Genomic DNA, 23,966 nt, shown 5'->3' with positions numbered 1-23,966 from the left:
TACACTTTAAAAAAAAAATAGCTCAGCTTAATTTTCAATGTGGATATGCGTATAACTCATCAGCGCTAACTGAACTATGGGGCTTAATTAAGCTCGACAGAATGACAATAGCAAGTAGGGTCCTGTACCAACAATGAATAGATCATGTTGAGCTGTAATGTCTACGCCATGCTGCAAAGTGACTTACTTACCAATTAGATGTACTTGAAATCAGATGGTTAGTGTATGATCCTCTGTGGCTCCCTGTCTGCCTTTCCTCTCCAAACTCAACCTGGGAAAACATTGTTTTTGCCACAAAGGCTCAGTGGCTGTTCCGCAATACTGTGGGTGTTCTCGTTGACACCGACTGCTCTCTCGATAGTGGGTATAGAGCAGTGTTACTATATTTCACTTAGCTGCACTTCCATTACACATATTGTGAGGTTAATTATGTATACATTAAAGTCTAACAGCATTATTTATTACAAAGTCATCAGCACATACGTCACAATTGAATAGGCCAAAGGCAAAGAACTGTGCTTTATGTTAGTTAGGCTCGGCTAAACCGTGTCAAATTGATTATAGACCAACAGGACTGTTGAACCTTGTAACTCATTCAGTATCAAATGTGAAATATGGTCACAAGCTCCATATTCAATGTATGAATTCTTGAGTTATGGCCGTGTTTTGTGAGGTGGCCTTTGACCATCAAAATCAAATCAGTTCATCCATGAGTGGACGTTTGTGCCAAATTTGAAAACAATCCCTCAAGGTGTTCCCGAAATATCGCTTTCACGGGATGGACGGACAGACAACCCGGAAACATAATGCCTAAGATCACACCTGTCGCTGCGGCGGAGGCATAATGAAGCAGTATATGGAGTCACATGTCAGCTGAAAATATATGTTTCAGCAATTGCACCTTATATGAAGTCAAACTCATATTTTACAGAGTCTAATTACAATTTAAACTTTTTAATTTGGTTTGAAACATGTTGTAAAGTCGAACTGAAACTTTGAGAAATGGCTAAAGAACCAGACAAACACGTGTGCAGCATTTATAAATCTTATTATTCAACAATATTCACATTACAACATCAACACTGCTCTGCTAGTGACAGGTTCTAATAATCCCAATATATTGTATAGTTACTTTGTAATACATTATCGAGAGGCACTTCCAGTAAGTCTGGCAATAGAGGAGCTACAGTATTGTGTCTAAATTACAAAACAGTAAAAATAAATATTTTTCTAAAAGTTTTTTGTTATAATATACTTTAGAATCTGTACAGTATATATTTTTATACAAAGTCAAACAATACCTAGAAATAAAATGTCATATTCCACTTAAACAAATACTGGTGAATCACACAATTTCCCCATCCTGTAGGTATTGCTACATGTGTTAAGTGCAAGATACTGGAGAGAAGAAAAGAATTGAATCTGTGAAGTGCCTGCCATTGAAAATAAAACCATACCAGTCTTACTTTTCTTGCTTTCAAGGTATGAATAAAAGTTTGTTTTGGTTTCCCTTGTGACAGACAAGGAAAGCTGATGAATGTAGCATTCAAACAATGTAGACATACATACATACATGTGAAAATGGTATGGCACAGGAGCATAGCCCCGTTTTTAAACCAGTGAAACAACAAACAATAGAAAAAAAGGAATGTTTTTGGTTCAAACCATCAAAAGAAACTACAGGGGCTTTAGTCAGACCAGTGCGTCAGTTGCACTGAAGTGCTACTGCTGCCTATTGACACGGCAGTGAAATAACAGACAGCAAGGATAGCTCTGGTCTGTTATGAATGCTAAAATTGTTATTATGTTGCTTTAATCTGCCCTGTCTTCACAAGAGAACTGTTAAAAAATATATATGCATATCCAGACGTCCTCTCCATATTTTGGATTAAAACTGACAAATAAGAAGATGCAAAACAAATGCTCCTTTGAGGGCTCATTTTGTGCAAATCACAAAAGTTTAAAAAGTTTCTTTGGTTTGCACAAGTTAATCCAGTGTGCAGCAATCCCCTTCTTCTCATAGTCATTTCAAATAAACCACTGACATTGGCTTTTATAAACTAATATGATTTTGTTGTAGACCCTGTACGTTTGTTGTTTTCTGGCCCAGTTTTTACACAAAGATGAAGGACACACGGAGTTTGAGAGCCAGCAGGACGTTGATATTACCAAGGACCAAAAAGAGGGGAGTCAAATGAAATTTAAGAGCAACACCCTCTGAAAATCTTGTTGTTGCTGACCTCCAGTGGTTTAACTTTTCACCTTGCTGCAGTGATGTAATACTGTACTCAGGGTGTCAGTACACAGTGGCATCACTGCTGGGTGTGGTTACAGGTGCAACAAAGACAATCCCATACCACTGATGCTGCTGATGCTGTGTGTGGTCGCAGTGAAACACTGCTTTTCAGACTGGCGATAAGTTACTTTAAACTGAGACCATGTTTTAGGCCCTTTTACTAAAACCCTTAAACTTGACATCACATGTGACCATTTTGCAAACAATGCTGCTGTGTTTCAATTTGTCAACATTGTTCAAATTTAGATTATTTGATCAACGGTTCCAACGAAGATCAAGTCTGCATTACTTTTTGCAAGTTGCATTGTTGTTCTGAAGTAATGCGGTGCAGACTTTTGAAATTAAACTGCCTAATCAAGCAAATTCAAACAAATGTTCACCGTTATGGACTGTGCTAAAGGACTTTGCACTGTAGAGAAATACATGAAAAACAATGGCTTGGCCTGAGAACAAAACATTTAGAAAATCAAAATATGTTAAGTATACATTTGTGGCAAACACCGGCAAAAACACTGGTATGGTCCTTTCATTTCATTGCAAAAACAGCTGAAACCTGTTCTAAGAAGATTGAAGGAAACAACCAGTAGACCACTCCCTTGTGTCTCATTTAAAAAAGCCTAAATGGCTACACACAGATTTGGATTATCAATGAAAAATATAGCAACCCCCAAATTCTACAACAGCTTTGATTACGTCTCTTTGATTACTGCACTGTAGTGAACACAGTAAGTGAGGCAGGGCCGATCAGAGGTGGGAGGCTTCCATTGTGACTAACTGGAACCCTAGTGAGCTTTGAATCCTCTGATCGCATAGAGTTCAAGCAAATAAAGTGAAAGGAGTGAAAGGAAGTCTACAAATTCCCAAACATAGAGGTGGAGCATGGGATGATACAAATGTAAGATATAAGAACAAAATTCATAGCAAGAGTATGCACATTAGACTGCGAGTGAAGCATCGATATACTGTATGGTGCATCGGGTATTTACAGTGCAGGAGCACAAGCCCCTTCATGTGGGCTCATATGCCTGTTTACAGGAGGCAGGATGCTTGCAGAGCTTTTTACAGTATTGGTTAGCTTTAGAATAACTGAAGAATGAAAACTATATGTTGCTGTACAGAGCTTCAAAAAATGCTCAAGTAAAAGACCCCAGTCGATGCCTCACATGACCCACAGACGTGTAGATCAGTCGAGTATCAGCTGGTGTTTCCAGATCATTTCTACTGCTACAGGTAGACTTATAGTGACGAGCCAATGCACGGCTATTGGAAGACATGTTGTCCAGGTGGGGACTTGGATAAATCCAACTGCATCTTGCTGCATAAGCTACAAATACACTGCTGCACTTTGTGTTGGCAGGTCATTCAGGTGTCAGATATCACTTTGCCAAGCAACATTGTGGACTTTCTTTTTGTCTGAGGTTCCCGTCTAATTCACTTCAACACTGGAGGTTAAATTTTCCTTTAATAAATCCACTTACAGTTTGTAAGATCTTTTAGACCACATATAAAGCCAGGAATCTTGGCGTAGTCATGGATTCAGACTTACATTTTGAGAGCCACATTATGACAAATACTAAATCAGCAAACTATCACCTTAAGAATCAATCAACAGTTAAAATGCCTGTGTCGCAGCAGGATTTAGAAAAACATCTCCATTCGTTTATCTTCGGTAGACTCTCTCTCTAAAAGTTGATCAAACAGCTGCAGCTGGTTCAGAACACTGAGTCCTCACTAAGACCACAAGAGACCGGTACAGCCATCAGATCTTTGCACTGGGTTCCTGTCCGTCAAATAATATACTTTAAAATACTACTGTTGGTTTGTAAAGCACTGAATGGTTTAGGGTCAAAATACATTTCTGATCTGCTGCTCCTTTGTGAACCGTCCAGACGTCTCAGATCATCTGGGACCGGTCTGCTTACTGTCGCCAAAGTCAAAACTAAATACGAAGAAGCAGCATTCCGTTTTTCTGCATCACATATCTGGAACAAACTCTTGTTTGAAAACCAGAAAAACAGTTTTCCAACTCGTTGTTCTTATAAATCAGGGCTTAAGAATCTAGCCACTTTAATTCTATTTCACAATTTAATTACTATTTAAATGTTTTTTTTTTATATATCGCCTATAAGGTGCTAACTTGCCTTGCCTTTCCTCTCAACTACACAAACAATAAGCTCAGGCTTTGGTTAGCACAGGCTTTCTCGTTTACAGCAGTAGAAACAAGCTCAACCGCTGCATCCTTTTCTAAGTACAGTGAATAAGCAGTCAATGGCATTATGTTGCACAGTTTTGCCCATCTTTGCACAATGGACGTTTTGATAACAGTGCAATGGATACAGCTGAGGATTTAGACAGTATGAACGTTAGCTTAACTCTAATTGAGTTAAGAAATTGGGTCACAGTAGGGCAAGTTTAGCCAGTAAAAGCTTAGTGTCTGTCAACAAGCCTGTTAAATTGATTGCTTTGTCTTGTTTTTTTTCGAGTGTATTTGAATAATGTCTAGTGGACTGGTTGCATTGCAAGTATATCGTATCCTTGGCGGATGTTTGTATTTCTATCTTATGCTGTGTTTGCCGTTTACATTTTTTTTCTCCGTTTCATCATCTCAGGTAGTGATCAGTGATCAGTCCTCACCCAGCAACTCACCAGCCGCCAGCAACTTACATGGCTTCAAATCGTCTGTTTGCTATTTTGTTTCTGAATGTTTACGGAGACGTAAGAAATACCAATACTTCCTGGCATTTTGTGTCGCCTCCCGTGCACCTCAGCTAATCGTTAAGGGGATTTACAACTGCAATGTTGCAAATAACCTACGTGCTACAGAGCTGAAACTAGATTTACAGATCAATGCTGCTTAAAAGCTTCCGACAACTAGTGTCACTGCAGATATAACCACACACTCCCTAAGCTGCTCCAAAGGAAAGCTGTCAAAATCCAAGAAAGTCTTTCAATTGAATTAAAATGCGCCCTTATTCACGCTGCAATTTTGAAACAAAGTACCTGCTGCAGATCAGTAAGTGAAGACACAAAGTATTCTTAAATCTCTGGATCTGAATCCCCAGAGTTCACCTGTTGCTTTTCCAATGTCAGATCAAATCACATCGCATCGCATATCCCTGTAACACGTTTTGCAGACTTGTAGATGTATATATCATCACATGATTTTAAATCCGACCGAACTGGCTCATCTTCAAAGAGTTACATCTCGAGGAATTTACTGAACCGTGAAAAAGATCTAAGACTCCCCTGACCCTTCATAAGCAGCTACAAGTCAAGCTAAAAGGCTTCTCCCTCTCTTCCTTCCGCTTTCATTACTAAGTCTCATTACTGTGGCTGTTCTCCTTGTTCACATTTCCCTCCATCACCACCAATCTCAATCTGAGGACATCAAAGGAGAGCACGGACACAACGTGTTAACCCATAGGCTTCGTCATGAGTAAGGAAATGAAAGGGGAAACAAAAAACCAGAGGTCTGCTGACCTATGATCAGATTTCAATGGAGCTTTCTCTTACGCTATTGCACTTTGGCTTCTTTAAAAAGAAACCACGCAAAATGCAGACGTCATCTTCAATGACAAAGCACATTTCTCTCCTTATCTGCAAGTAAAACTTGTGCATCTCTCATTCTGGCTTTTTTTATTTGCTGTCTTTGATTTCCTCAGTGTAGGAAAAGAAAACCCTGATTACAGACAACATCAATTGAGATTATAACAAAGGAATGATTTGGATCTGATGTAGACCTGCAGATAGTTTCTTGAGAGTACACAGCACCCCCCTGGATGGCAGTAGGCGCCACAGGGTAGCGTTTTCTTTTATGTCTTATTGGTGTGAGTCAGCTCTGGCCTGGGCCACTATGTCTTACGGGATTACTTTACTTTCTGAAACATTTGACCTACATACCAGACTGTAAATTATATTGCAAAGAAGGAAGAATTATTGTCGTAACTGTAAAAGTAAGAAAGCACACGTTGGGAAATGTGGACACAAATTCTATTTTCTTAGAAAAACATTCCATATTATTAGCTGTGTTAGTTTTAAACATGATTAACAGTATGATCTGCTGTGTCATAGGGACCAATGGGAGGAGAGCAGACCAAATTACTTGTAATATACACTATAATGTGATCAATAATCTTGTTTCTCTTGTGGTTCCTTTGTGATCCGCAAAGGAAACTGCATGTCTCAGTAGACATGTAAATAAATAAGTGAATTAATAGCGCCGCAAACAGCAGAGATAGAAAATCTTGAAGCAGTGGCAAGCAAAAGGAGAAGGAAACTGCGAGTCCTCTTCTGTTTCATTTTCTCTACGGGTTTCTGCCTTCCTGAGTTATGTGGCCTGGAAACGTGTAGGTCTGCTGGACTGACTTTGAGTAACAAAAGACAGGGAGAAAACATGCGGACCAACATTGTTTTACATCAAGAAACACTTGTTTTGTATGTTTTTCCTTGAGCGAGAATAAAGCTTTTAGAGCAACAGGGTTCTTTGTTAAACTTCCTATCTATTATGAGTACGAAATGTGTTTCTACAGTCGCTGCATGTGTACAGTATATGTGTCTGTGAAGCTTGTGTGGGTGTATGTTTGTATACACAATAGACTACAACTGGCCCTTTTTTCCGTCTCCTTCTGAAATCCACACGGCTGAGCCTCAGTGGACACAGCTTTTTCCCTGGCTTTCATCCCATTGTCTTAAAGGAGAAAGGACTTGTTACACATCCTCAGTGTGCTGATAACACAGGAGAAACAAAAAGGGGGGGAGGTAGGGTGACAGTGTATTACTCACTGGTGGAGTGAATCTGTGAATCAGCATGGTTGGCCTGTAGTGCAGGATGGGCAGCCTGGGTAAGGGCAGGGCAGCAGATCCAGACTAAAACAAATACGATAGCAAAAACAAGTACAGTCCCAATCATTCTCTTTTTTTCTTTTTCTTCTTCTTCTACTACTCTGCTGTCTGCTGACTCTTCTCATCAGATGAACTGGGCATGCATCATCCCTGTCCTCCCAGTTTTTGTTAGGCACGTATTACCCAAAAAATCTTCTACAGTGTTGTGTCGACGTGATGTGCTGGCTACCATATCAAGAGTTTAGTTAGGAAAGAAACAAACATTTTTAGACAACGTTCAGATCCCTGGTTATAAGAGGAGTTCAAAGTTCATAATATCACTCTGGATCCTCCTCTTTTCCCCCTGAGGTCTCTGATTGCGGAAGGATTTCTTCTTCCTCTATAACCGGCACCTCTTCCCTTTCATCAAGGCCGTCAATCAACTCCTCCTCTTTGCTTGCTTGCTCCTCCTCTTCCTCGTGAATGGCTGTGATTGGATCGGTGGGGCTGCCGATGCAGTTCGGGTCCCCTCTCTCAGCCTCTTCCTTGGCCTCTGCAGCAATGACTCTTTTCCACATTTCATGGTTTTCCAGAATATGCTGTGTTATCTGGCAAAACACTTTCCCCCTGCTCACCTTTTTGGTTTCTCTTTGCTCTGTCAGACACAAATCAACAGTTAGACAAAATCCTGGAAAAAATGGCCATGACGTTGCTTTCTTGCCAAGAGTTAGATGAACAGATTTTTTACACTCTGATGTCTGCACTACAAATATGGAGCTACAGCCAGGAGTCTGTTAACAGCTTATCATTAAGAGTGCAAACGAGGTGAAACAGCTTGATTGACTGTCCAAAGTTTGGACAATTAGCCAACAGCACATTAAGACCCTCTAATCAACAATTCTATCTCGTTAGTCTGATACACGCAAACACCTAAATGTTCTGATCGTTATCTGGCAACCTCACATTGACAACAAGACTACAAGAAGTTTTTGTTTCTTACAGATTAAAGAAAAATAATCGATTCATTTATATTGTTGAGTTTTAGCGGCGCTTTTCTTTTTAACCCTTGAACAGGTTTAGGTTTGCTGTTTCCCACTGTTTCCTGTCTTTATGCTAAACTAAGCTAAGCTAACCGTCTCCTGGCTTTAGCATCATATTATCACAGAAAGATATGAGTCGTATCAATCTTTGAATCCAAATCTCAGGAAGAAAGCGAATAAGTGTATTCCCCAAAATGTAAAATTATTAATTTCATTCAAATGGGTGATTCAGTATGTTAGCTATATAACAACCATTGCCAGTTTCATAGTTAGAATCTCTGTTGGCATTATTTCCAAGTTTATACACAGTTGAATGAAGTGGCTCAAGTGGTACAATCGGCATTCAATAAAGGTAAATCATTTCTATTTTAAAAAATGGCAGAGACAGATCTGTGAGATATTTTCTGGAACATTGATTATTAAAGAGGTTGTCATACGGGAGGTATCGGAACTTGTTGATGTGTCCTCATCTGCCATATCCTCCTCTTCTGTATCATGTCCCTCCTTCGTGTCTTCTGGCTCCGTCTCTCCCTCAGGTGGGTCAACCCAGCGTCCCGGCATAAGAGCAGCAGAGTCATAGGATGAGCACAGAGGTCCCACTATGTGAGTGATGAACGACTCCTGTAGTTTAGCGAGCTGCGGAGCGGAGCGGTCCATGAACGGGCTGATGGGAAGGCCCAGGTTTGCTTCTTCGTCACCCTGGAGGGGTTAAAACATGGCAAATATGTGAGAAGCACAGAAATGATGAACTGTCAATGTGCTGGAAAACGGTACAAACACAAACATTTTCTCTGCTGCCCTATATTTTTATAGCTCCAAGATGAAAAAAGCTATAGACTTGAAGTTAATCCTGCAGTCTTTTCAATCAAATGAATATAACTTCTTATCAATTTATAATATTTGAATTCAAACTTTGCAAACCGTCTTCAAATAGAATAAAGTAGAGAATAAAGTAGAGAAAACAGGAGTTTTACGCACTGCAGAACTAATAAATGCATTAAAACAATTCTGCAAAAATAGTCCTTCCTGTCTGCTTTGTTATTGGGCAGCATAATCAAATTGTTGTTTGCAAAATAAAACATTTGGTACAAGTATTCGTCGGGGGGAGAGAGAGAGGGAATTGTTTATCATAACCAGAAATTGCTAATACTTTGAATGTTAAAGTGGTGCAGCCGCCCGTCTGCAGTAGTCTCTTACAAAAGCATCATAATCCAATCCAGTAGGCAAGTCTTCTGACTATTCTGTTTCTGTTCAAAGGGAACATCCAGTTGCTGAGGGGTCCCCAGAGCAAAAAAGTAAATCACTATCATCTGCAGAGGGGCTGTTATGCAGTTGACCCTGACCTCGCTGTGGAGCATGTGAGCAAAAAGATGAATTGCCTCTTGGGAGCAATGGAACATGACAATTACATCTCTATCCTTATGAGCATTTTTATACATTTCCAGAATCTGATGACAGTTTGTGGGTTGTTGGTCACTGTCAATCAAATCTGATCAAACCGCGGTCATGATTTAGCAGATACAGAAACTGTAAGATGTTTTTTCCAGCCACAACGCTAGTATTGTTTTCAGCTGGTGAGTCTGTGTGTGTGTCCTCACGGCAAGATGTGGTCCTAGAGACACGATTTTTCTTAAGGGGGCCAAGTAATTGTTCTACGAAAGCAATGCTGACAGCCTTAAAAGCAGCAGCACTCGGAGCCAAGCAATCGTCCCCGCACGGCCACGCCTCAAACCGGACAACGCACTAGTCTGTCTAAATGCTAATAACTTGAAAGTAAGATTTTGAGGGAGATTTATAAGCATACTTGTTCGTAGAACTCGTTGACAATCCCCTCTGTCCACTGCAGGTGCAGCTCCTTGCACTTCAGCGGCCCGTTGACATCAGCCAGCTTGATGCACATCTGGCACACCAGCAATCGGTCATTTTCGTTGGTCCAATCAATACCAGACACCCCTTCATCACCCACCTGCAGATGTGCACAGGAAGGTTTGTGTAAAAAAGAAAAACACAGCTATTGTGTAGAATTCCCCACTGATTGGTTATCAGCTTTACTTCCGGACTAAAATACTTTTTTTTGTTACAGGAACAGAACAAATTGACAAACAGGAGCTGAGAACAGACACTCACTGCAGATAGATAAAGGATGCTAACTTTTTAATTTTACATTTTATTATAGAAATCTTTACCTTTGCATTGAACTCTGCAAGGAAGTCAAAGTGCTTTTTGAGGTCGGTGGCCAGAATGGCTTCAATGACTAAGAAGCGGAAGCGCTTGAACTCCACATGTTCAAGGTTAGCTAGGAAGTTGTACTCAGGTCGAGACATGAAGAGGTTCCACGCTGAAGCTGCATGGTGATTTTCCAAGACTGAACGATCATTGTACAGAAGAGCCTACAACGGAAGGACAGAGGAGAACATTTAATTAATATTCAGTCTTGGAATTCAAGATGTAAGCTGCTATGTGTATCACCAAAGGAGTTTTGGTATTGGTTGTGAATTGCTGTCTTGTAGAGGTTGAGCTTATTGGTCTTTTGGTTGTTGGTTGGTACATACACTGCAAAATATAAATACTCTTCTTCATATGATCTAAACCGAGCTTTTATTGTAAAGATGTATGCTGCTGCACTCATTTACCTGTGGTGCACTAGTAGCTACTAGAAAGGCGTTGGTTCTTCCAGGATGGTCATAATCGTGCATGGCGGCAGCTACATACAGGGCCATGAGCTCCAGGCCAGGGATAAGGCTAGCCAGGGAGCCATAGCCGTCCTCCAGCACAGAGTTCATCTTGGACACAAGGAAGCCTGTGGCACCGGGGTTAATGCCATTCTCTGAGTCTACTGGTGAAAAACAAAACACAGCACACTCCCCAGTCACTGATGGTGCTCTTTGCGCAAATACTGCCACCTCATTGGCTGCCGTACAACCTCGTTCTGTTGGACTTATTCAGGAAAAAACGTTCAGCATGTTGACTCATTACATCTACATTATCTATCAACAGGATGTCGTTGACTATAAAATGAGTCAAGTGACAACAGGTGAGAATAATAAAAAATAAATACGGTATTAAAAGTGAAAGTAGGAATAGAATGACCGGGAGGTATGCTATCACACTACACTAGTGACTTTGTAAATGAACACAAACATGAGAACAATTAAACTTTTGTGTTAGTTTTTAAAGCTTCTTCTGTGAATGTGTGTGAATATGACTGCTGTATTACATGTTTTATTGGGACACAAGAGTTAACATGCAACTGAGCCTCCCCACTCAATTACAGTATTACAAAAAGGGGCAGAGAAAACGCACAAATTCGACAAATCAACATGAGGTTGGATTTCTTTTTCTTTTTATCTAATTATTTTTGGGGGCACTTTATGACCTTATCAGATAGTGATAACAGAGAGGGATGACAAAATCAGGGACATTGTAATTCATGTTCAGCATCTTCTGAACCACAGGGGTGAACTGAGAGTGGATTTGTTTGATATTGACAGAGAACAGTGATTGACAACTAATACATCCTTGATTTATCACTCTAGTCAATCAAAATGTCGCTCCTAAAGTCTAAGAGTGGAAACAAAAAAAGAGATGTAAATTGCCCGGAGGCAACATTCTTGCAGGTAGGTCTAAGGGGACTGGACTAGGACTGCAGATGGAAATTAGCGAGTAGCTAAATCTGGTACAAAGCATAGTTTTTTCTTTTTCTTAATCTGTATGTATCAACCATCCTCACCAGCGTGTATCCCATTCTCAGTCAGCGGGGTGGGTAGGCCTGGTACAGGCTGAGTGGTGAGGTACCAAACAGCATGTAGCACATCAGTGGCATGGATCCGGTTGTGATCTGGGGAGAGTAAGATAAAATGCTTATTCACACCAGTGGAGGGCAGTAAGACTCTATTCAAATCCCAGCTGGAGCGGTAATAAACATTCTTGTTTTATGTTATTTTTTTAAATTCTGAAGTGTAACACTATCAAACTGGAAAAAATAAATAAATAACTAAAGCCCCTTCCAGACAAGGAATATACCATTGCTGAAGCCTTCTGCCTTTTAGAATAGATCTATTTTATGGGAAAGTTTCATGTCGACCCATGTTTACATATGAGTTAACACAAAATGGACAATAGAGACAATGCTCCTATGTTATTTGGAATGCGGCTCAGGACGAGGCAATAGATGTTAATGATAGTAAATGTATAGGACAAAAGGCTGTTTACTTGGTATCTCATCTGTCTGAGGGAGAGCAAACCAGACATTTTTACAAAACGTAGAATGTCCCCCTGACACTGTGTTAAGTATAAAACTGAATACAACTACAGTATAAAAAATTAGAAACATAATTTCCAATTGTTCTTTCCTGGAAACTTGATATTTCTGACAACCCGTGAACAATCAGATTATGACATAATACTGAGTCAGAAAGTGGGCCTGGTGTTATATTACTATGACAATGCAATGCTCCCCCCTTGTGGCAGATAAAGGTAATGCTGGGTATCAATACTTTACTTGAAGAATTTGATAAAAATGGAGATCTTCTACTCACAAGGAATGACCCTGTATCCGTTCTCCAACGCATGGAAGTAGTTCATGAACTCTTGTACAGGAATTCTGAAGGTCTCAAATAGACCTGCGTCCTCAAAGAGCTTATAGGAAACCTGGGATATAACATGAGGAAAACACACTGTGAGTCATATCTAATCTTTGCAGAGGTTCAGATGTAAAGCTGGCTCTAGTCACTTCCCATTTCACAGGTCTAGTATATGCTAACACATTTCTGGAAACGGATGATTTCTGGAACGGATGACACCTTGGCGAACACTGCATGTCTGATTTTTGCTTTCACTTGCTAGCGTTGTTGCGGCTGCAAGCTTGAAATGCAAATCCAGTCTTTCCATCGCCTGCACAGCTGACACCACATTAAGCTACTAATTACATACATGTCAACATTTCCATCAATATGAGATCATTTTTGATAGAAACAGTATTGATGTGTTTTCATGACATAAATGTCACCTGGGTTTCAACATGTCCTCACTAATTAGTGTTTACCTGACTGAGGATGCAGCCCGTCTTGCCATGAGTCTTCTCCACAAGACTGAAAATGGGAAAGTTCCAGTTGTTGAGTTGACTCATCAGAGGCTCCAGCGCTGGCAATGCTAAAGGCTCTGCGGCCAAGATCGGTTTGTCCTGTCAGGTAGGAGGAGAGGTCAGAAAGATACTTGCAGGTACAGTAAAATAACTTTTATGTTACCACAGTCTGATGCTCAACAACAGACTTGTAGATATACATTATTAGACTGCACCGCTGCTTGGTTTTCTAGCATTTTGCAAAAGCATTTTCAAAAAGATATGTTAATTGAGCAGTATTTCTACCTAATGACATTGGATAAATCATTGTAAAAACAATCCTAATCAAAGGATATAATCAATCTTCTTTATTTCTCCTTGTCTTTGGAGGGATTTGAAGAACATTAAAGCACATAAAGGATAACACATTTTCCCCCGTTACCAAATGAAGCCTCTCTGATTGCCTACCTCTGGTGATGGCAGGAGTGGGTGAAGAACGATGCCCTCTGCCAGATACTCCCTGCAACCTTCCCTTGCTTCAGGCAGCTTCTTGCCTCCCTCTCCCTCCTCTTCATTCTGTGCAAAGTCACTGCTGTCACTGTGGTTGGTCTCATAGGTGCTGTCGTAGGTGCTGTCATAATCCGAAGAAGCTATGGCACGCTCATCTGGGGAGACATTACATTGTTAGACGTGCTATTTAATGTAACCACGTGACGGCTAAACAAAGATACAATGAGGGCAGTTAAGATGGAGGAATAGTCTATATTTATCAACCAGGTTAGATTCTGGAAGCATTTTCTTGTGCATCACACTCATCGGCTGCTATCACAAGCTGCAGTTGTTACCCGTTTACCTGGATGGGGTATTCTGTCCCCTTTGTCGTCAGATTCTACCCTGTGGTTTAGTCGATTGTTGAACGGCCTGCCACAGCTGATGGAAAGAGAGCAGAGAAACACCAAACCCATTTAGAAAACAAGTCCTGTCCCCCCAGCACAGACTGATGATTGCTCATCAAAGTGTAACAGGAGAATGAATCCAGTGTGTGATCGCATGTATGTTACCTGCCGCAGAGTGATGGAGGCCGCCAGTAAGGGGTGGTGGAGCTCGGGGCGCTCTGACTGTGAGTTAAGGCTCTGTGGTGGCTCTTGTGGGCCACAGAGCCAGGGGCTCTCTCTGTCAGGGGCCCAGACGGCTCAGGAAGCTGCACTGAACATGTTTTGATGGTGGGGCTTGAGACAGGCGTGCCCTGGTTGGGAGGAGATGGGCACGGAGAGCCCAGAGGTGATACGTTGGAGGGGGAGAAACCTGAAAAAGAGAGCGTTTCAGTCTTTGTGTGATTTGCTCTTGATGCTAGGATTCATCTATCTTTGAACTATGTGCAGTGAAGTCAAGCTGTGAAGAATTTTCGTACACCCACCACACACACACACACACACACACACACACACACACACACACACACACACACACACACACACACACACACACACACACACACACACACACACACCTGGTCTTCCCAGTGGTTTGCTGTAGAGGTGGTTGGAGGTGACAGAGGGAGCACAGGAGGCAGACATGGAGCGACTCTTTGAGATGGTCATCATCACTGAGTTGTTCCATGATTCACTGATTTAATGTAAGAAAACCAGCACTGTTACGGTTAAAAAAAAATACTGTAGTCCAGTTGATTGTAGTGCGTGGGTGAGTGAGAATTACCTGTCTGTGGTGTGTTTGATGCTGGCTGAGCGGTCTCGGCGTACAGGGCCCGGCTCTAAGGTAGGCAGCCCTGTAGCTGAAGTGGTCGTGGTCCAAGTTGACGAGATTCTCCTCAGCAACCCTGGGGGCAGACTCCGTCTTAGACGCTGTAATAAAGATAAACAAACACATGTTTGCAATCAGAAGCTACTGATCTTTGCACCTTTTTGGAAACTACAAAGGTATGGCCTTGTCTGTGTGTTTGTATGAAAAGTATATGTCAGGAACATGTTTTTAACCAATAAACAGCTTTATTGTCCTACAGAAACGTAACGACATCAAACTAGAAGGATGCCATATTTGTTCTTCCAGTCCATTCCTGCTTTTTAAAAGTATGTAGAAGACTGAATGGTAAGTAGAAAAGAGGCGCTTGTTTCCCCTGTGGTGTCAATATATCCAATTTCTCTCTCTCACACACACACACACACACACACACACACACACACACACACACACAGGACTATAGAGGGCAGCAGAGGATTTAACTTCTTCTACTGAAGGAAAGCATGTCCATCCCTCTTGGTATGTTCACTTCTTAGGCAAATAAACAAACACACACACACACACACACACACACACCACATGACCTCATAGTGCTCTGTGGTAAACCTCCCTCCTGTAGTTAAGAAAAGCTAATCAACGCCATCAATTAGTATGTCAAAGAAAGCCTTGTTGTTTAATTACTGTGAACATCATGTCTGCTTTTGCCATTGTGAATCGTATAACTGTGAGGGAGATCTGAAACATCTGCTCTGCATTATCATGCAATAATGTAGCTGACAATCAGAGGACTTGATGTTGGCTGTGATGGATTGTTGCGTGTCATCTTGTATGTTTTTACATGGAGCCTCTTTATTTCCGTACTATAGCAAAACAAATACAAATCACTATGGTACGCTTCGGGCAATGTGTGGCTGTAATATGAGATGTTTTAAAGACAAACCTGTGCACCAGAAGTGTGGTTACATTTGTAGGAGATGCAATAAACTTGACAAATAGCCAGAACTGTTGGAGTTAAATTAGGTGAAAGTTCCCTGGATTTAATAAGAAATTAAACTTGTGTAAACGGGGTGTGTTTTGCTGCCCCGTTAAGCTACGTCAAAACGAGAGAAACAAATGCACCTCAGTCATCAACAATTCTGAAATTTCTGTGCTCCAGAGCTACACAACAGGGCGGCACAAGTAAGCTGAATCACCACCTTTAACCATTGCTTTATGCAGACTCACAAATCTCCAATGAGCTGAAACGAGACATCTCATTGAGTTTCACTACATGGGTCGAGCGTTTGAGTGCAACCAGGCAGTTTTAAAGCTGCTTGTCACTTTCCTGGTGGGCTATCCTGCATTGCATCACACGCTTTATTTAGTTTCCTTGCCTCCTTAAGTGAACGCACATATTTTGAAGCACTGGCCTTGTAAAACATTAAAAAGCCCTCTGGAAGCCTGTGCGTCATTGTTAGCCACATTAGAGGCACACACTACGCCAGCAGTGACGGAGGAAACGGAGGTGATGACTGCAGGAAGAGCTACACCAGACCATACGCACAAGTGTGTATAGACATGTTCTGCAGCGTACAACGAAACTTAACTCTGATACAACTGTGTCTGTTTCTATGAACACACGTCTGGTAATACATCTAGCTTCACTGATTCAGAGATATTTTTGTTTGTAATATTTTATGGTGGTGGAACATTATTTTAGTTTAAAGGGGAACTTCAACGATTTCACACGTCAAGGTCTGTTTATAATTCATCGGGAGTGCTGCTACATATGGAAAAATGGTTGCCTTTTGTGACTCCGGGAGGAGCTGCATGAAATCTGATCAAGGGTTTGAACACTACAAGAGTCCGGGGGTGTTGAGTTAAAAAAGATATGAGCATACCAGACCTCTGCAGCTCCCTCCTCATTCCTGCTTTAGCTGCTACAAGCACAACACCCCTGAATTTTCAACAGAACCGTCGGCGGTTGAGCATTATACACGTAATGTAGACGCAAGGTATTGACAAGGAAGGAGAATGCGTAAAATAAAAAAGAGATATCTCCGGTTGTGCTGCATTGATTTTTATATTTTTCTTGTCAAATGTGAGTCTCACCATGTCCTTGAGGTGCAATACTAAATCTGTGGAGTACTCTTTTCCAATGAAGTGATATCTAATTGTGATGAATTATAGGCCGCTCAACCAAAAACCGATTACTACTTCGTAGAAAAATATAGCAGAGAGGCTTGGGGAGGTAAGAGCATATTTGTTATTGCACAAGAAGATAAAAGCTAAAATCATTTCTTGTTTCTTTCTAATCTTTTTATTCGTATTGTGACGCCTCAGATTTCTTTGGGGATCATTTAGAGGGGGGGTCCTGACCCTCAGGTTGATTTTCTAACCTGTATTAATCAGCTTTATACAACAGACCAGAGATGTGATTGAGCGCAATTACAGTAATTCCTACAATCAGTCTTCAGTCATTCTGGGTGGCCAATCAATGCTTCTTATTAGCTGGTGAGTAAACTTACAATTTAAATCCATGTATCATTGGAATTTGAAATTGGGGTTCAGCCACTGGAAATTATCTCAAACACCTAACCAAAGACACAGAAATTTAAAAAAAACTAATTTTTAAGGAAGACAAACATTTACCTTTGGAATGGCCAGTCTCTCTGCTTTATCCGGCCCCTCCTCAGAGTCAGAGCAGGTGTGTGTGTCTGCAGGGATGCGAAGCCGGTGGAGCGGCTGGAGGCTGATCTGGGTGCTGAGGAGGTTGCTGACGGCCTTCAGAGAGCTGCAGGTGTTAGGGGGCAGCGAGGGGTCTGCCAGCAGGTCTGAGATCAGACCGTGGGCCTCGCCCATAACCGCGATGTCCACTACCACGCTCGTGCTCGACTGGAGAAGAGAAGGACGAGATAGAGAATGAGATTTGTTCATCTTCTCTAGTGTAATGCAATGACGATGCGGTGAACACACGTCACACCACACTGACGCACACGGCGTCTTTATCTTCATACCTGAGCGAGAAAGAGGACGTGTTTGTGTGTGTGCTGTAGATGGCACATGTGCCGTGTGTGTGAGCATCTGTCTTTATCATAAATTAAACATTTTATGGTCCCAGAAGGAACACACTATGACATCTTGTCTATTCCTTGGTCACGTGATGTGAAAGTCTTAAAATGTGATAGAAAATAAAGCTAGTAGCATGATGGCTTCATGTGTTGTAGAGGTTAGTGACATATCATAGCCATAAAAACATAATTAATAGACATGCTACAATATTAAAGATATACAATATAAAGAATAACACACTCCACTCCCCCACTGCCTACATTTAGCTGTCACTGATTCATCATATTGACTGATGAGCCCAAAGGTTCATCTATGTCAAAGGTCAACCATGTTAGGTTTCTGTAATGGATTCCACCATTAATGTCACAATTTGCTAATGAGCTCCTCTTTAGCTTATAATCAATTTTCAGTGAAACGCATGTATCCACACACACACATTTATATACGTGTACAGAATATTTAAGTGCATGCATGCAACATTTAGCATTTGTAATTAGCAAAGTTAATCCATATGAATGCGGCAAAAGCTAACGCATGACAAAGCAATAGTCGATTCTGTAGACTTTGGATGTAACTCACACATCTTGCAAAAATGCAATCATGGAAAACGTTGTTTGATAGTGTCAGAACAGTCTGAAAAGTTAAAATCAGTAATAATGAATGGACACATGTTTATGTGTCACAGTTGTCAGCAATGACTTCAATTGTGTTTTTAAGATGTATTACAACATTGCAACCTATTTTCATCAACTTGCACTGAACTCAAAAAACTGATTAATGTTGGATACAGCGAACTAGTGATTTGAGGTGCGTCGATAGTTAACCCTAACCCAGCCCCCAAACAAAACAAAAATACTTCTTTGACTGCACCAAAAACAGAAATTGATTTACAAAAAACAAAAAATGTCTTTTCACATTTCTGCTGCAACCTCTGTGGAACAATTAAAGGAAAATGCACCATTTGGTAACATAGAAGAGACGCCTGCAACGAGGACTGTGCACCGCAGAAAGAGTTGGAGTTGAGTGAACTTTGTAAGAGTCAGCTGAGCTGTGGCTCCCCGCTGAACCCTGGGTGAACTGTGTTATAAAACAATACTGTCAAACTCGTGGCTGATCACACAGTTTTTCTGTTTACTTTCCATTCTTAGACATTTTTTTTCAAAGTAGTGTTTCTCCCACTTATGCCTGTGATGTTGAAACTTCAAGATACAATCATAAAGCTTTGTGAATGTTTAAAATAATCTTGGGAATGACTGGCAGTGACAAGACCAGAAAGCTAAAGTTTTACTACAGTGATTGTGAACGTCTTTCTTCAGCCGAACACTAGCGGTGGATATTGATTGTCGATACAAGTGATGAGTCTTTTTACCAATACATTAAGATTACATTAAGACATATTAAGACATTTTTTATTGTAGAAAAGAAAGAAGAAGATAAATATTGTCCCAAGACAAGCAACAGTACAAGAACGGCCTCTTTTTAAAGAGATTCCACTGCCCCAGAAGAAAAACAACCAATGAGAGCTAAGGAGTCTCTTACAAAGTGATACAAAGTTATTCGTATTAAAGTTGCCAACAGTAGCTTTAAACCGGGAACTATCTGATCAAAAAATATGTGAACAAGATTACAAAACACATCCGATGCCAGTTTTCAGTACTTGGCAGTTTTCCTCAGCGCTACAGACACATTTCAGTTGGTTCGATATCCAGCCCTGTCTAACAACCAGGGTGTGTGTTCAAGTTTAAGGTGGACTTGTATTTGGATAATATAGATGGAACGGTCTCTACGCTTGACAGCTTGAGGAAATGCAAATCGCAAACAAAAATAGAACGCTCTAAATGTAAAATGAAAAGGTTTGGAAATGGAAATCATAGGAAAGCTCACGGAACAATGGCCGATTGCTAGGGTGGGTTTAAAAGACAGTCAAACTAGCCGTCATGTTTTGTAATCTTCCAATCCTGCTCTTCCTCCTGCATCCTTCTCTCCCCCACTATGCCAACACATGAAGCAAATAAGCTCACGTAATCACTCCATCCATAAGCCTTCACTCTCCCATCTGCCTGCCTCCCCAGGCTACTAGGCTTGGCGACTAGCAGCAACCTCTGCTTTTGGCTCTCTGCTTGTATCTGTGTCTTTTTTACTTTTTATGTCTCACTTAACTCACGCCAACACTTTTCTGTACACATATCTGTCTCTGCGATTACTCTAAGGTAAAAAAAACAAAAAAGAAAGTGTAACAATAGCAGAACCACCCCTCTGTTTTAAAACAAAGTGACAGATGACTCTCATAATATGCTTCCTTAAACAGATTGTATTAGCTCTTCAAACATGTCGCAGCTCAGAGCTGTGATGAGTAAATGCATCAAGCACCTAGGAAGATAGTTTCCAGGAAGAGCGCGTGTCTGTATGTGCGAGTGTGCATGTGTCACCTCAACCTGAACAAAACCCATTAGACCACTCCAGAGCTTTATGACATCCTGCTATTGTGACATTTACCTATTACCTGGCAGTAATGGTCTCTGTTCAGCTAATGTCAAAGAGAGAGTGAGGTAGAGGGAGCATGACTGTGTGTGTCTGTGTGTTTAGGACACTTTAATCTGTTAGATTTCTGATATTGGAGCATTTAAAAAAAGAACAAGCCTACGGCATATGTGTACATTTGCAAGCTCATTCAGTGCAACATGCATAAGCATTTGAGCTGCTGTAGTGTTACAGAGCACCGTTCTGGTAGAGACGCAGTGGAGAGGCAAGGCGAGGAAGAAGGTTATCGATTCCTCCCAGCATAAAGGCCCACAGGAGACAGCAGGCGGAGCGATGGTCAATGAGTAAATCAACAGTGGGAACAGATGAGTGTTGACACACACACACACACACACACACACACACACACACACACACACACACTGGCATGCATGTACCAGTATTGCCCCTTGGGTCTCTGTCAGGCTTTCAGAGTAATACAGTACATGCTGTGCACAGAAATATGGGTCATGATCCCTCAACAAATGCAGTGCACTGTAACAGAGGACAATATTAAACACTGGTATATGATGATGAACACAGATAAGTAAAACAAGGATCTTTGCACGACAAGCTGCCAAGAATAGAACCAGTGATTTGGATCTCTAGTCAAAGCCACATAACATCATCAATGTTAAAAGGTAAACAAGCATTCATTCAGAGAGAGGTTGTGCATTTAGATGGATGCATACAAAATGTGAGTCTTAAAAGTTTGTATACATTACAGAACGACCATGATGTTGAGTCAATACATGTCCGACATCTAAATAAACAGCTTTAGAACAGTTATTGCTGGACTATTTCATCTAAGCAGATTGCATTACATTGTTTTTAAGCCAAGAACAGTAAGAAAGCAGCAGTGAATGACATGATTCACCACTATAATATTTTTTTCTTCTATTAAATTACCTTGATTTGATCATTTAAAAGGCAACCTAGCACAAGAAACTCGAATAAGGAAGTCCGCACATGCACCAAAAACAGACTGGAAGACAACTCGCGCATTTAATATTCAGTTTTGATTCCAGTCAACATGCCTGAACCACGCACACTATTGGATTATTCCCTTTGTCTTTGTTATTTTCATGGTGATGTACACTATCACTCCCTTTCTCTCTACCTTTTGCAATTATTATCCTCCAGTTTCCTAGATCCTATCTTCCTTTTTCTCATATCTGCCTTTTCCCCCTTTCTCACTATTTCAGTTGTCCCTCTCTACCCCCATCCCCCAGCCCTCTACTGAGAAACAGTTAGGAGATATGTAGGCAGATCAGGCATGAAGGCAGATGGTGAGAGCAGAGACGGAGCGATAAAGAGCGACAGAGAGAAAAAGAGAGAGAAAGAGAGAGAGAGAGAGAGAGAGAGAGAGAGAGAGAGAGAGAGAGAGAGAGAGAGAGAGCTGAGTCCACGGGCAGGCCATGGCCAGTCAAGTGAAAAAGAGAACAGCTCACTCGAGCAGGCCAGCTGAGCTCCTCCACAGACATATCTACAACAACTGTAAATACAGCACTACAGAGGGGAGCTTCCCATTGTTTCTGTACTACTACACCAGCCGTACAGAAAAAAAATGTAATAAGGAGAAAGCTTTCACACCTCTCGCTGCTTTAATATTAATGCTGAAGCAGTAGTAGCCAAACAAAACATGCCAGAGGCCAAGTTCACGTTCTGGAAACCGGAGGATGATTGCAGAATTGCAAAGAGTTGCGGGAGTACAGGAGCGTCTCGCAGTAGCAAGGCTATTAATCATTAACACATATGGATTTGGTAACAATGATGTGGTAAGTATGTGTTTTGGATGGAGTACAGGCTAGCTACGGTGTGTTTTCTGAGCTGGTCAAGATGTATGAACGCCAGACACTGCCATTTGTTCGTCAATTTGCAGTAAATCTACCTGTCTCTCATCTTCACGACGTGCAGAGGTGGTGCTAATGCAAAATCAATAGATATCGATGGAATTGCTCTTCGAGTTTGAGTTGAAGATAGTGAAACTATGCAAACCCTTGTGTTAGTGTGAGGTAACGCATATATATATCTATAAACACATCCACTACTATGACATGCTGCTCAACAAAGAGAACAAGAGTGGCACTGAATCTCTCAACAGTGGCTTCACTCTCCTGCTTACGAACACCAGTCTCTCACATGCGTAATTGACCTAAAAACTCAAGATGCTTAATTTAGACATTGCTTCAAGTTGTCCTATTTAAACAATCTCATCATCACTGATTAAATGGCTCTTCTTTTCCTGCGCACACCCACACACACACACACACACACAGACAAAGCGCATACACATGTACATAGAGCACATACACCCAGACTAAAGGGGAGAGACTCCAGTTAAGCCAATACTGCACCTGTTTGGGAGGGTGTCTATTGTCCCGATGGCGTCCCATGATATTTGCTGAGTGCTTTCTCTGCATCCTTTGCGTTTGGTTTAAACACAACTGCTCAATCCTGATCTTGCTATCTAGATTCCTATAGATACGACACAGAAGCGTTATGCTCTCTTTGCTTCCTTAAAACCCTAATTCAAATGTCACAGTCGTAAGAATCTCAATCCAAAGCAACTGACATTTCAATAATGTAGTCCACAAACACTTCCTCGCCCTCTCCTCTCCTGCTTCATGAACCTCCCTCTGTCCTCTCACCCGCCCCTGCCTCTGCATCTGCCGATTGCAAATGTTCACTGGTGGTTCAGGGACGAGAGCACCTGCAGTACACTGAAATCAGTTGTATTGAAAATACCTGGTTGCTAGGCTACATCGGGACAAAGATCAAAGTGACTCGACTACGGACCATAAAATTGTTGTTTGGGGCTCAGTTGGCCACAGTTATACTACGCCCACTACTTGTCAAGTGTTTCCTGTGATAGCAGATGATGCATGACAACCGAGCAGCAAGTAATGTGCATTATCAGAAGAGGGCTTTCTGCATCAGGAAACCGAAGGTACATATTGATTCATTAAAAGTCTATTAAGATGGTAGGTTTGCTGTTGGCTAAAGCTGGAGCTGCATGTCCAGTATGAGAGAAGATTATGGATGATTCAAATATGAAATCTAAACCAATGTCATACATAGGTGGAGAGTATAATATAAAGTCGGTTTTCAATTGTTTGTCTAAAAGGTCATGCTGACTTTAAACATCTGGAAGCCTTGGTGCGAAAAGTCAAACCAGCAAAAAAAACTAGTCACTGATGTCACTTTTTTTCCCAAAATGTCTATGAATGAACTTCTTTCTTAGCCAAGTATCTGTATTTACCTTGCTTTGCATGCTTATGAAAAATTAAAATAGTTTTCTCCCTCTCCGCCCAATTAGCAGAGATGTGTGACCAGCAGCATCTTGTTTCAGCACTAAAAACAACCTGCTTTACACTTTAAAGAATGGGGTAAACTTCATTTCGAATCCCAGAAGGTT

General features: G+C 41.1%; 1 protein-coding gene across 1 annotated transcript in view; it reads right to left on the bottom strand.

The window, feature by feature from the left end:
• Positions 1-7,455: 7,455 nt before the first annotated feature.
• The window catches only part of LOC306700576 (cGMP-inhibited 3',5'-cyclic phosphodiesterase 3A-like), a gene marked incomplete at both ends in the record, with an annotated part of 38,238 nt that continues 21,727 nt past the window's right edge, over positions 7,456-23,966 (bottom strand). Inside the window, 14 exons of the mRNA XM_079165631.1 lie at positions 7,456-7,772; positions 8,595-8,856; positions 9,962-10,123; positions 10,344-10,547; positions 10,791-10,990; positions 11,888-11,995; positions 12,696-12,807; positions 13,202-13,339; positions 13,688-13,884; positions 14,073-14,149; positions 14,281-14,524; positions 14,730-14,845; positions 14,936-15,081; positions 17,609-17,851. Of these exons, the coding sequence (XP_079021757.1) occupies positions 7,456-7,772; positions 8,595-8,856; positions 9,962-10,123; positions 10,344-10,547; positions 10,791-10,990; positions 11,888-11,995; positions 12,696-12,807; positions 13,202-13,339; positions 13,688-13,884; positions 14,073-14,149; positions 14,281-14,524; positions 14,730-14,845; positions 14,936-15,081; positions 17,609-17,851 (2,526 nt within the window). The remainder of the gene's footprint in view (positions 7,773-8,594; positions 8,857-9,961; positions 10,124-10,343; positions 10,548-10,790; positions 10,991-11,887; positions 11,996-12,695; positions 12,808-13,201; positions 13,340-13,687; positions 13,885-14,072; positions 14,150-14,280; positions 14,525-14,729; positions 14,846-14,935; positions 15,082-17,608; positions 17,852-23,966) is intronic.

This window comes from Pholis gunnellus, assembly GCF_910591455.1.
Source record: "Pholis gunnellus genome assembly, chromosome: 9".
In the NCBI taxonomy this organism is placed as follows: Eukaryota; Metazoa; Chordata; class Actinopteri; order Perciformes; family Pholidae; genus Pholis; species Pholis gunnellus.
Note: the sequence above shows the minus strand (reverse complement) of the source record. Positions and strands in the feature narration are given on the sequence as shown.